This window comes from Lepus europaeus, chromosome 3 (genome assembly GCF_033115175.1).
Source record: "Lepus europaeus isolate LE1 chromosome 3, mLepTim1.pri, whole genome shotgun sequence".
NCBI classification, from domain to species: Eukaryota; Metazoa; Chordata; class Mammalia; order Lagomorpha; family Leporidae; genus Lepus; species Lepus europaeus.
The window spans coordinates 26,823,920-26,837,701 of NC_084829.1; the positions used below are offsets into that span (position 1 = coordinate 26,823,920).

Here is a 13,782-nt window from a genome sequence, read left to right on the forward strand (position 1 = left end):
CATCTCCTGCACCACCAACAGATAGGGCTGCGAACATCACCCTCCAGGCTACTGGCTCTGCAGCAGAAACTGAGTGTCCTCAGAGGACACCCCCAGAGGAGATTAAATGGACAGCTTGGGCCCTGCTAGCTTACAAGGAAACCAAACCTCCAGCAGCAAGTAGCCCGCTGGTCTCTCTGGGTGTCCTTGATTGGGAACAACTCCTTCTTCCCACCTGCTCACCTCCCTGTGTTCCCATGGGTGCCTGTTCTGCAGGACGTGGGACCAGAATAGAACCAAAAATTGCCTTAAGCAGAGGCTTCCAGGCCATGGCTAGCATCTTACACCAGCAGAGAGGAGCATTTGAGGAGGTCTGGCATGTGGCCTCTAGGCAGTGGCTAACCATCCCTGCTGAGCCCTGTCCCTCTCCTTACAAGGAGCACTGCCCGATTCCACAACCCATCTACAAAGTGGAACTGCCATCCAGGCCTGGCTCTCCAGGGGCATCACAGGAGGAATGTGAAAATGCAGTCCAGCCTGCATCTAAGGGTTGCACAAATTCCAACAAGTCCCCAAGTTCTGGGACTTCCTGTGGCCGTTTTTCCCCAACTGGAAAAATAACATCTCTTGGTCAGAAAATTATCACCTAGAATTTCACAAGGATGCTAACTCTTGTTTGCTAAGTATGCAAGACCCCCTGCATGAAATCTAGCTACTTAAAGCTATCAGCCGGTGGGGGCTGGTTTAGAGCACCAAGGACATGATGCCCAAGTCACTGGCCACCCCCAGTGTGGTTCAGGTCTCGACACCCGGTGGCCAGAACAAGACACATGTGTACATGTGCCTCCAAGGACTACCCTGGCATGTTCCGAAGACATTTCCACGGCCTTCCTGGGGCTAGTTCTCATCGTTGCTTCTTTGCTGACTGGTGATGTCACCTTTTGCTAGTCATTTCTTGTTGATGCTGAAAATCTGCTCACCCATAAAATAAAGGACTTTGATCTGCCTCCCAAGGACAGCATGAGAATGAAATGGTTAATGATTGAGAAGTAACTGACAAAGCATAAATAACAAGGCTATCATTAACCATACTGTCAAAGTAGGGAACCATTCTCATGACAAGATCACGGTCCTGGGGCTGCCACCTGCCAGAGAAAGGGGAAAGGTGTACACACGCACGTCCACAGCCAGGGAGAGAAAGGCGGAGCGGAGCACAGAGCTTACCGGGCTCAGTCTGCCTTTGGCCTTTGGCTCAGTCAACCTTTGGCTCAAGGTTCTAACTCCTTTGGTGCTTTCTTTCCTTGTCTAAGATTTGAATCGACTTTCAGAACCAAGTCTTGATGCTCTGGGATCTTCTGTTGTTCTTTTGTCTATGTGACACCCTGGCCTGGCCTATCAGAGGTCCGCTAGGAGCCCACCTGCGCTGCCATGGCTGTGCTCTGGGCAAGACTTAGCTGTCTTAGCCGACTAAGCCCCGCTCCCACCCCACACAGGCCTCAGGAGCAAGCTTCTCAGGTCCAGTTCACACAACCTGGTCACTGTTTCTGCTACCTAACTGGGCAAACTCCTCCATCAGTTACCACAGGGAGGGCCACCTTCTGGGGCAGGCAGGAATGCACCTTTCTTTTTTTTTTTCCAAAATTTTTTAAAATGTATTTATTTGAAAGGCAGAGGGGGACCAGCTTTGTGGCAGAGTGAGTTGAGCCACTGCCTACAATGCCAGCACCCCCATGGGCACCACTTTCAGCTGCTCCACTTCTGGTCCAGCTCCCTGCTAATGTGCCTGGGAAGGCAGAGGATGGTGGCACAAATCCTTGGGCCCCTGCACCCATGTGAGAGACCCAGACAAAATTCCAGGCTCCTGGCTTTGGCCTGACCAAGCCCTGGCCACTGGGGCCATTTAGGGAGTGAACCAGCAGATGGAAAATCTCTTTCTCTCTGTCTCTCCCTCTATATATAATTCTATCTTCCAAATAAGTAAATAAATCTTAAAAATCTTCCAACCATTGGTTCAGATGGCTGCTAGTCCAGGCTGAAGACAGGAGCCTAGAGCTCCATCCAGGTCGCCTATATGGGTGCAGGGACCCAAGCACTTGGACCATCTTCCATTGCCTTCCCAGGTTCATCAGCAGAGAGCTAAATCAGAACTGGAGCAGCCAGGACCAGAACCAGTGCTCTATGTGGGATGCAAGCATAGCAGACAATACTCTAGCTCACTGCACCATGACATGGGCCCGCCTCCTGTTTTACATTGGTGTGCGGTACCCACCTCTCCCACCCTGCCTTCCCCAGACTATAACACGTTTATGGAGCTTCCCCCCAACACACAAAAGGCCTGGCAAGAATGAGAACAGCCGGCGCCGTGGCTCAACAGGCTAATCCTCCGCCTTGCGGCGCCGGCACACTGGGTTCTAGTCCCGGTCGGGGCACCGATCCTGTCCTGGTTGCCCCTCTTCCAGGCCAGCTCTCTGCTGTGGCCAGGGAGTGCAGTGGAGGATGGCCCAAGTGTTTGGGCTCTGCACCCCATGGGAGACCAGGAGAAGCACCTGGCTCCTGCCATCGGAACAGCGCGGTGCGCCGGCCGCAGCGCGCTACCGCGGCGGCCATTGGAGGGTGAACCAACGGCAAAAGGAAGACCTTTCTCTCTGTCTCTCTCTCACTGTCCACTCTGCCTGTAAAAAAAAAAAAAAAAAAAGAATGAGAACAGAAGTCGGTCCACCAGAACCCTACTAAGGAATTATGGGTAGGACACTCCATCCTCTTCCCTACCCACATGTAAAACTGGCTCTGGACCTCTAGCCTCCTATCACAGTGAAATGGTGAAATCCTGGGGACCTTTGGGGACCATGGATTTTTAAACAAGGCGTTATTAGCAGCCATGGGCATCACGTGGGCAGTGGGCAACCCCAACATCTGAAGACACTTGTGCGTCAACTGCTAGAGGCAGGAGGTAGGCGAGAGTCCTGTGGGTGCACAAAGTGAGGCCCTCTGCCAGAAAGGCCTGGACCGTAGCCCCCAGGGCGTCCTGTGCAACAGGAGACCCATTCTGCAACCCGACTCTTGCAGCCTGAACTCAGCTCAGGCCGGAAACAGCTCAGCAAAGAGGAAGCAAGATTCCCGCCCAGCCTGGTAAGGGTCGGGTGTGCCTTCCAAAACTGGCACCTGCCAGCACAGGCAAGGGGACTCACAGAGTGTGGGTGGGAATTAAAAGATACATTTACTTTGGACCAAAAAAAAAAAACAAAAAAACAAAAAAACCTGAAACCTGTGCCTACTTTTTTCAGAATATGCATTTTTTTTTTTTTGACAGGCAGAGTGGACAGTGAGAGAGAGACAGAGAGAAAGGTCTTCCTTTTGCCGTTGGTTCACCCTCCAATGGCCGCCGCGGTAGGCGCGCTGTGGCCGGCACACCGCCTGATCCAATGGCAGGAGCCAGGTGCTTCTCCTGGTCTCCCATGGGGTGCAGGGCCCAAGGACCTGGGCCATCCTCCACTGCACTCCCGGGCCACAGCAGAGAGCTGGCCTGGAAGAGGGGCAACCGGGACAGGATCGGTGCCCCGACCGGGACTAGAACCCGGTGTGCCGGCGCCACAAGGCGGAGGATTAGCCTAGTGAGCCGCGGCGCCGGCTAGAATATGCATTTTTCACAAAGTACTCTCATACCCCCGGTCTCTCCTGCAAGCTGGCCCAGACCTTTCTGCTCTGCACTCACTCACAAGGCCCCCAGACATGGCCAGTGACAGCTGTGTTAACAGTCGGAGCTTCAAAAGGATGCCAGGCACGCCAGCCCTTCGGTGCGCGAACACCCCAGACCTGCCTCCCCACGCTGCACTTGGAAATCCGCAGGCAGAAAGCAGAGCTGAGAGGCCGCCCCTCACCTGTACTCGGCCACGCCGCCCGCGTGCTTCTTCATGGCTGTTTCCGAGCTCATCCCGTAGAAGAGCTTGAGCTTCTGCCCGTTCCTCTCGATCACTTCTCCGGCGCACTCGGTGTGGCCTGAAAACATCCCTCCCAGCATGACAAAGTCAGCCCCGGCTCCTGCACGCCAAGAGAAAATGGCTCAGTGAAATGGCAGCTCTGAGGGCCGCCCCCTCTCTCCTCCCTCCTGCCAGCCCTCGGCAGAGAGAGAGGGACTCAACCTCTCTCCTGCAGGTGGTGAGACGGACGCAGAGACAAAAGAGAGCAAGGTTGGTGGCGAAAATCCTGGGCGAGGTTTAGTGGATGTTAACAACTACCCATGACTGCGTTTCCAAGAGTTAGCTACCTTAGAATCACGAATGCCAAGTTGGGGGACACATCTGACAGTGAGTTTTCGATCTTGACACTCAGGGCAGTGACTCCTCTCTAACATCCCCACCAACCACAGGCCCCCCCCTCCATGTTCTCAGTTCTGACAGCAGGACCTAGTAGCAGCACTCAGTACGGTAAGCCCTCTATGAAATCCCCACCAAGGTGCTGGTCCCCACCCACACTGTGCACACCAAGCACGGCAGAAGTTCAGAGCAGCCTGCACCTCCCACTGCCGAGATCGGGCACAGAGGAGAGGCAGCCCTGTGTCCCGGAAGTCAGGTGACCTCTGCCTGCACTTCCGCTGCCCCTCTGCTGTGAGCCGATCGTACGTCCTTCCGGGCAGCGCACACGTGGAGTTTCCAGGACAGCCCCAGAGGCTCCAGGATCATGAAGCTGCCTTTCGAGGCTGTGTTGGGACGGGATCGGGGCTGGCTCTGTGCACAGCACACGAGAGAGATGCCACATAACCCGCTACCAAGGAAGCAGAAGGAACACGTGGGAGAAATGGTCACTGCAGAGACTCACTGAGTATTAAGTGCTTTGCTTTGAACGTGTCCGCCAAGAGATTATGGGTAGGAACCTGAATTGCCAAATTCTGACAGGAATGGCTTTGGAAGGAATAGGACAGGGTAGGGCCCTCGAGATGGTATCAGTGGCTTTACAGTGGCCAGCCCTGTCTCACCCCGGGAAGCCTGCACTGCCATAGCCTGAGCAGGAGCCAGCCCCAGGCCTCTGAACTTTCCCATCTCCAGGACCCCGAGCCCAATAAACTCCACGCTTTGTCCATTACCCCATCTCGAGGATCTTATTATAAAACAGCCTAAGACATTCAGCAGCAAACCGCTACAACTCCCCTCGGCCCCAGTCCTACTGACAGCTGCGGCTGGGTCAGAGCAAGGGGACAGCAGCCCCAGGGGACATCAACAGCCCTCCCTCCAGGGCTCCTGCCATGATGGAAAGGGGGCCCAGGGGCCTCCTGATGGCCACAGCCCCAGGGTGGAAGGCCTGTACCCTCTCCTCACCAGCGCATGCCTGGCACAGCTCCATGCTCTGAGCTCCATCCCTACTCTGGCATCACTGCACTGGCTACAAGAGAGCGTGGAGAAGGCTGAGACCCCATCCCTCAGGGAAACTGCACAGAGCCCGAGCGAGTCCAGAGGCTGCTATTACGAGGCACTCACCCACCCATCACTTCCCAGTGTGCCGGGATCCCACTCCACGCACAGCACACACGTGAGACTGTAGAAGGAAGCCCGAGATGCAACACACATCTGCACTATGTAGATCCCGCTTGGTGGATGAACCTCCTGTGGCACGGGACAGGTGAGCTCAGTGGTCAGCAGAGGTCCCGAGTGCCCTTGAGTTCTGCAGCCTTAGTCCTGCACAGCTGAGATCCACGGGCAAAGTGGGATCAAGTCCCATACCTGTGACCCTCTCCAGGCCAATCTGAAGCCCTCCTGCTGCCCCGGGCTCTTCTTCAGCAGTTAAGTTTTTCCTCCACCGAAAAAGGACTCCCCCCACCCCTGCAAAAAAAAGCCCCCAGCAAATGTGGCCCAGCCATCAGACAAGGAAGGCGGGGTCACAGCTCCGCTGCAACCTCTTGCGTGACACACCTCTGGCTTCCCAGCGCAGCCTTCAGGGCCACGTGGCCATCTCAAGGGCAGGCATCCCCACTAGGGAGTGAAGTTCAGAAAACCCAGGTCCCCCTAGGCGGTGCAGAGCGTACGGCTGCCCCCTCGCGGGAGGCAGAGGAACTGCTGCCGGCCTCTCAGCGCAGGGCTTCTCCAGGTTGACCAAGGCAGCTTCCGGGGGCGCCCACAGGTCCCTGAGCCTTGCCTCCCCAAGGCTTCCCCCACTTCCCCCACTCTTGGCAGGCAGATGTCGCCCCTAGCCCCACCTCCGGGCCTGCTCTGCCAAGGACCAGAACCAAGCCGAGGCCAGGACTTGGGTCGATGGGGCTGAAACCGGAGGACCGGAGGGAGGAAACCCAGGAGGGGTCCGCAGTTCGCCCACGCTGAGCCGCGGTGCGCGCCTGCCTCCCTCCCCAGCCCTACCCGCGTGCACGCGCACGGGGACCCGACCTTACCAAAGGCTTTGGCGACATCTCCTGGACACGTGCAGCCTCCGTCCTTAAGAGGAAAAAAGAGCGGGAGAGGGCGTCAGGAGCCGAACAGGGCTCAGCCCTAACCGGGCTCCACTTGGGTCACTCTGCAAACCCCGCCCGGCCCAGGCGACCCCGCCAAAACCAGGGAGCGCACTGCCATTCGGGAGTCGCCTTCCTCCCCGCCAGGCACGAGGCGGGGTTGACGGAGCACACAGGCTGACTTATTCTAAGAGCCAAGGGCAGGACACTGAGCGAGGTGCATCATCTTTCCAGCCGCCCTGTGTGTCTCCCTCCTCTTCACCTGACAACTCAGCATCCATTCAGCACGCGTGGCGCTGGCCTAACGGAGAGCAGGGAGGGTCTGGCAGAAATTCCACGGCCTCAGAGGGAAGCACCTGCCGTTAGCAGAGGCTCGGCTGTGACACAAGGGGTCAGGATGCTTTGGAAAGGAACTGAGAAAACGCTGGTTCCCTCCTTGTGCTCCCACTGGCAGGAAGGCGCACGCTCTCTGCAGAGGGGAGGAGTCGGTGAAACTTGGCCCAGCCACTTTGCAGAGAGCATCTTGAATGGAGACCATGGGGCTCCATGTCTCAGATTGCTAAAAGCAAGCATTTCTTTATGAAAGAGACAGAAAGAGAGAGGGAACTCCCATCTGCCGCTTCGCTCCCCAGATGCTTGCAACAGCCAGGGCCAAAGCCGGGAGACTAGAACTCCATGTGGGTCTCCCACATGGGTGGCTGGGGGCCCAAGTACCCATTCCATCCTGTGCATTAGCATGGAGCTGGCTAAACCTGGCACTCACATGGGATGCCAGTGTCGCAGGCCACATCTGAACCACATTGCTGGCCCTGGCGAAGTGTTTTGTTTTTCTTGAAGTCAGATGGCTGGGGATCTATTTTGATGGGAGCATGAGTTTAATCTATTTGAGGTTGTACATTTGAAACCCGGCTATGTGGAGCTGGTTTTTTTAAGAGATAAAACACTTTAGAAATCGGCAGGACGAGTGAGGTTGTACCTTGGAAGGGGAGAGTGTGGAAGCGCTAACCAGGCAGATGGTTGGGGGAGCCATTGGGGGAGCGAACCAGCAAAGAGAAGATTTGTCTGTCTTTCCAATCAATCTTTGAGAAAAACAAAACACCTGGCTCATTCACTCGTGAGCAGTGCATGACTGTGTTCCTGTGAATTCCAGGAGTGAGGCACATTCAGAAGCCTGTGCCAGTGAGACTCCAGTACGAGCAGCCCTTCTCTTCCCAGGATGGGGAGAGGAATTCATGCATCTGGCATAATCTGCTCACACATTGCCCGTGGGTGCATTTATGCAGTGGACAACGCAAACAAGCCAGACTGCGCACCCGACCCAGCGCAACCCTACTCTGTGAGGTGCCTTCACCCTCAGCAGCCTGCCCCCTGACTAGCATTTACAGGCAACTTCCAGAAGTCATTCAAGGTGAGCCTTTGTGTTCTCAGGAAGCAGAGCAAGACCAGCAATGCCCCTGCAATCTAAGACACACGTGTTGACCTTGACACAGAACTCATCACAGCCACTAGGAGGTTGCAAAAACAATGATTGGCTATGGAGGAGGCATTGTGGGGCAGGAGACTAAGCCGCCACTTGCAACACCTGCATCTTTCATCAGAGCACAGGTTCGAATCCTGGCTACTCTGCATCTAGTCCAGGTCCCAGCCAATGCACCTGGGAAACAGTGGAGGATGGCACAAGTTCTTGAGTTCCTGCCAACCACGTGGGAGACCTGGATGGAGTTCCTGGCTTCAGACTGGGCCAGCCCCATTGCAGCCAATACAGGAGTGAACCAGCAGATGGAAATTCTGTCACTCTGCCTTTCAAGTAAGTAAATCTTTTATTTAAAAAAAAATGGCTAGCATTCTATCCTGTGCAAGTTTTCAAAGCAGTAAATCTACCAGGTTTAACTGCTTTTTCAAGACAGCTGATGCTGTACTGAAGTACAGAAGGTATCCAAGACACGAGTCAAAGTCTGATCTGTGAATTGTCAGTGTGCCTGTTCTGATGAAAAACAGTTGCTCGGACCTGAGAGAGAGAGGACTGCAAACATGGCGCAGAGAAAGGGGTCCAAGTACATAGCCTATGCTAGGAACCGTTAAGGAACTGAGGTCATTTTTCCAAACACTGCAAGAACCTGAAGCTGGCATTTTTGTAGGTGAGGGGGAAAACGAGACTCAGAAAGACTGAGTGACTTTCCTGAAGTCACACAGCTATGGAGATGGAAGGAAAGGGAGCCTAGCAACTAAGAGCCCCACCCTTCCCATGAGAGTGTCTCGGTTCGAGTCCCTGTCCCCAGCTTCCTGCACATGCACAGCCTGGGAAGCGATGGTGATGGCTCACTGAGTCCCTGCCAGCAGCGTGAGACCTGGATTGAATCCCTGGCTCCTGGCTTCCGCCGGCCTCTGCACAGGAGTTTGTGCAGCCTTCTCTCTCTGCTTCTTTACATACAAAAACAAGATGAGAACCAAGGGTTATCTTAGGATGCTAGCATTTCTACTGCTACCTATTGTCTTCTTTCTGTTCATGCACATTTCTAGCTTTACCTAGGTTAAAGATAGCTTGTTGGTGAATTTTTCAAAGCCTTACAACAAAATGATTAGATCATTTGAATGAATGTATTCAGGTCTTTCTAAATAATGGTGTGACAAGAAAAACTTAACAGGTCATCCTTCACCATCTGCCTAGGTGGAAGGCATCCCCAGTGGTGCCCTTCTCTGAGGCCCAGTTGGGCCGCCATAGACAGACACACGACTCAGAGCCAGCCTCTCGGCTGTGAACACCTGCTGGGCCTCAAGGGCACAAGGTGCTAACCCAGCAACTCAAGTGTAAAGCGAGACAACTGGAGGGAACCTGGACAAAGTGGCAGGATGCCAAGACCTGTGGGGCACGCGGGGGTGCCTGAGACACCTCCATCAGACAAGGGGGCCTAGCGAGTTCGATGGAATGAGCTGACGTCAAGGGTGACGAATCCCATACACGTCTGTGAACCCCCCTGCACTCCTATGCCCATCCAGGCACTCCCTCGCCATTACTGTAACAAGCGGAACCTGGGCATATACAGGTGGGGTCAGAAATGTTACCACCCTGCAGCACCGGCATCACGGGCCTCCGTGCCTAACCAGCAACCCAGAGAACCTGCTCTCTGTGCACCCGTGGAGGAAGCCTGGCTCGGGGCCTTGGCAGTGCCACCAAGCGCCTGTGGTCCCCATCGGAATGACAGCTTCAGATCTCAAGTTCTCACTAGACAGATGCTGGGCCGAATGTCGCACTTAAGAGAGTGGCTGAATTAAGTCTCAGGGCAGGTTGCTGTGTAGGGACAGCCTGAGCTCCTTTGCCATTAGGGTCACGGGGCTGCACGTGGGGCGTCATTGCAGGGCTCCATGCCCCCTACCACTGGGCCCACAGGGTGCCTCTGGGGGTGAAGCACAGCCAGAGCCCCACCCCGGCCCCGCCCACACACTCACGGAGATGATGTGGCCCTTGAGGCCGTGTGCAGAGTCCGCACATTCGATCACTGCGCTCAGCTGGGGGTAGCCCACCCCAGTCTTGGTGCGGGTGGTGCACACGGAGCCTGTGCAGAGGAAGGAGAGATCCCAGAGACAGATGGTCAGACAGTCAGGCGTGCGCAGAAGGCAACACAAAACGAGCCCCATCACCTTCACACAGCCACGCCCCATGGATGCTGTGAGCTTTCCAAGGCAAGGGAGCCAATGAGGGTCGCTGTGAACCACCGCACCTGCCTGCACATCCCCCTCCCCACCCCCAATCCTCATCACCGTCAGCCCTGAGGTCCTGGGCGCCGCCTACCTCTCCCCAATCTCGGTCACCTACCCCCATCCTTCCCCCTGCAGGCACCGCTCAGAGCCTCGCTCCTCCCTCACTGCTGTTCACTTGGCCTCAGGTGCCCTGGGGTCTGCCCCAGTCCTGGCTGCAACCTCCCAGCCAGGTCTGGGCCAGATCTCACTGTGAGCTCCGGCACTTTTGCCACATGTCAGATATTATGGTTGTATATTATACCCAGCTCAGCTGGATCAAGCTCCACCTGCTACCCACCTCTCTCTACTGCTGAACACTGACTTTCCAGCCCCTCCGATGGCAAAGTTCTGCCCACCTTAGGGCCTCTGGGTACAGGATGTTCTCTCTCTCCAAACCCTCTCCTCTGAACCAACCCTCCCAGCTCTGCCCTTCTGGTCTTTCAGGCTTCCTCTTGAAGGTAACTGCCCCAGAAGAGCAGTTCTTCACGGCACTTATTTCAGGAGCACACAGTCTCGGTCATTATTTGCACAAGGCCGCCGAGGATCCGTTTGCTGTGCTGGAGGGCAGCTCCGTGGAGAGTCACTGTGTCTCTCGCCACTGAGAACCGAGCCCAGGATGTAATGAAGGCACTATACATAGTCACTCAAAATGCCATGAGCCCAAGGATGAGTGTCACCCACACACCTGTCTCCACTGCTTCACCACCGGTTCAGCCCTCCAGGATATCTCCTATCTCTTATGCTGCATGCTAGAAGCCTGCTGTGACATCCCCCTGCCAGCCCTGGGGTGACACCCAGAGCCCCTGCCTCCTCTGCCTGCTCCTCACAGCTTCCCCCAAGGGTCTGAAGGGACAAGATCAGACAGAGAAGTGAGCCCGCACTCCCCAGACCTGGCTTCAGCAGCAGAGAAACCCCAAGGGGGCAGCGGGCCCCTCTTCCCAGATGCAGGGTGGTACCCGCTCTCACGTCCCCTCGGTCCCCATGTCTTTCTCACAGCACCCTCCACATACGTGTGTTGCTCTCAGCCTGGGAGCCAGCCAGCTTCATCCCCACAGGGCTCCGTCTCCCGCAGTGTGTGCGAGGCAGGAGCCACGTTTACAATCTCTGGTTCAGAGCTGGCTTCTTCTCCTCTTCCACTCAGCTTCCCTGCCGGGCCTCAGCTGCAGTGGGTCTGGGTCCCCAACCGCGGTGAGGGACCACCAAAGGATTACTGTGCCAACTTCTGATGAAGTGAGTGATGGCCAAGTGTCTCTGCCTTTGGAATAAAAAGTCTTCCTGGTCTACCATCAGCATCTTCCATTCTACTATTAGCCTGCGGAGCTCTTGGTAAGTAGGACTGACAGCATCCTTTCTTTTGAGTTTCTAAGAATGGAAGACACTCTGTAAACACCAGTTATCTTTTCTCTTGCTCCAATTCCATTGTTAATTGGCTCACGTGACTGGCAATATAAAAAAAATCCCAAGGCTGGCATCGTGGGGTAGTGGGTAAAAGCTGCCGCCTGTCACACTGTCATCCAATACAGCAGCTGGTTCCAGTCCTGGCTGTTCCACTTCAGCTCCAGCTCCCTGCTAATATGACTGGGGAAGCAGCAGCAGATGGCCCAGGTGTTTGGGCCCCTGCTCCCACATAGGAGACCCAGAAGAAGCTCCTGGCTTCCAAATGGCCCAGCCCTGGCCATTGCAGCCATTTGGAGAGTGAACTAGTAGGTGTTAAGAGCTCTGTCTCAGGGCCGGCACCATGGCTCACTTGGTTAATCCACTGCCTGCAGTGCCGGCATCCCAAATGGGCGCCAGCTTCTAGTCCCCGTTGCTTCTCTTCCAGTCCAGCTCTCTGCTGTGGCCCGGGAAGGCAGTGGAGGATGGCCCAGGTGCTTTGGCCCTGCACCTGCATGGGAGACCAGGAGGAAGCAACTGACTCCTGGCTTCTGATCAGCACAGCGCACCAGCCATAGTGGCCATTTTGGGGGTGAACCAATGGAGGGAAGACCTTTCCCTCTGTCTCTATCTTTCACTGTCTAACTCTGCCTGTGAAATAAAAAATAATAATAAAATAAAATAAAGAGTTCTGTCTCTCCCTCTCTGTAACTCTGCCTTTCAAATAAGATTTTTTTTTTCAAATAAATAAACCTCTAACAAAAGGAAACATGAAGGTCCCTGGGGGATACCAGGAAGCAGCTTCGACATACATGTCCCGTTGTAGGGGTCACTGGTGATGCTCCTGGTAGAAAAGCACACTGACCTACGGATGAGCCTCGCGCGTGCCCTTCCTGCCCACCCCAGCCCCCCAGCACAGATCTCGCTCCTCCCCTAGACACGTTTGGCTGGACCCCCACACCTTACCTGGTCCAACGCCCACTTTGATGATGTCGGCCCCCGAGAGAATCAGCTCCTCTACCATCTCTCCGGTCACCACGTTCCCTGCCTGAGACAGAAGAGAAGAGGAAGCTCAGCGCCAGGAACATCTCCAGGCGGCACACAGGTCAAAGAGGGGCTCTAGATGCGGTGCAGGTCCGTAAGCCACTACGCCAGCAGGGGGAGCCAAAGGGATATGGGGGGGGGGTGTAGAGAGGGAGCAGAAGCCTTGACCTGATTCTAAATCTGAAATTGGTAGGTCTGGGTTTCCTTGTCTGTTGGAGAGGAACAGAAATATGACACCTGCAAAAGCACTTTTGGGAAAGACTCCGAGGTGAGCTGATGGCAGGAAAGGTACAGAGCGGTTCAGTTTTAGAAACAGAAGGGATCTTAAAGAGTGTTTAGGTCCAGCCTTCCTGAACATCTCAGCAAGGCCCAAAGCAAAACCTTACAGAAAGATCCTTATTTAAACATATAAAGACAGACATGGAACACCTGCCTCATTACAGTCTCGACTGCTGGGCATTCGATGCTCCACAGTTTGCAAAATCCATGAAGAACCTCTTTGGAGCACCAGGGACCCAGCCCTGGAAAACTGCCGATGGTCTGCAGTTGGGAACACTGCTGGGTGTCTGGCCCCGGGCTGAGGCTCCCGCCCAGGCTCGTGCTCCACCTACAGACCACGAGGCCTTGGCTCCAAGGATAATCTCGTAAGCCGGGAAGTGGCTATCAACCAGAAGGATGCCTCTGGTTTGGAAAAGGTGCAAGTTCTTTCACCACAGGAGTCCAGGAGTGCAGAAATCGCCCTTTGTCTTACACCGCACTGCCCTGCGGATTCTTCAGCTTGTACACCGGGTGTTCGGCAAGATGCCCTGACTGGGTTTCCGCATAGTCTTCCTTTTTCAAAAATGCATGATCCTATTCATCCTATTTTTTAAGTGTCTTTTTGCCAAATTGAGGGAATTTTTCTTTCTTCATGTAGATAAAGTGACTTTTTTTTTTTTTTACAGGTAGAGTTACAGACAGTGAGAGGGAGAGACAGAGAGAAAGGTCTTCCTTCCGTTGGTTCACCCCCAAATGGCCGGTATGGCTGGCACTGCACTGATCTGAAGCCAGGAGCCAGGTGTTTCTCCTGGTCTCCCATGCAGGTGCAGGGGCCCAAGCACTTGGGCCATCCTCCTCTGCCTTTCTGGGCCACAGCAGAGAGCTGGCCTGGAAGGGGAGCAAACCGGGACTAGAAGCCGGCGCCCATTTGGGATGCCGGCACCACAGGCAGAGGA

The 13,782-nt window shown here is 55.1% G+C and overlaps 1 protein-coding gene across 1 annotated transcript in view; it reads right to left on the reverse strand.

Annotated features, from left to right (window-relative positions):
• The window catches only part of GMPR (guanosine monophosphate reductase), a 41,647-nt gene that overhangs the window by 3,462 nt on the left and 24,403 nt on the right, over positions 1-13,782 (reverse strand). Inside the window, exons 5-8 of the mRNA XM_062185440.1 lie at positions 12,491-12,572; positions 9,860-9,966; positions 6,356-6,398; positions 3,858-4,017 (exon numbers count right to left, since the gene is read on the reverse strand). Coding sequence (XP_062041424.1) covers positions 3,858-4,017; positions 6,356-6,398; positions 9,860-9,966; positions 12,491-12,572 — 392 coding nt within the window. The remainder of the gene's footprint in view (positions 1-3,857; positions 4,018-6,355; positions 6,399-9,859; positions 9,967-12,490; positions 12,573-13,782) is intronic.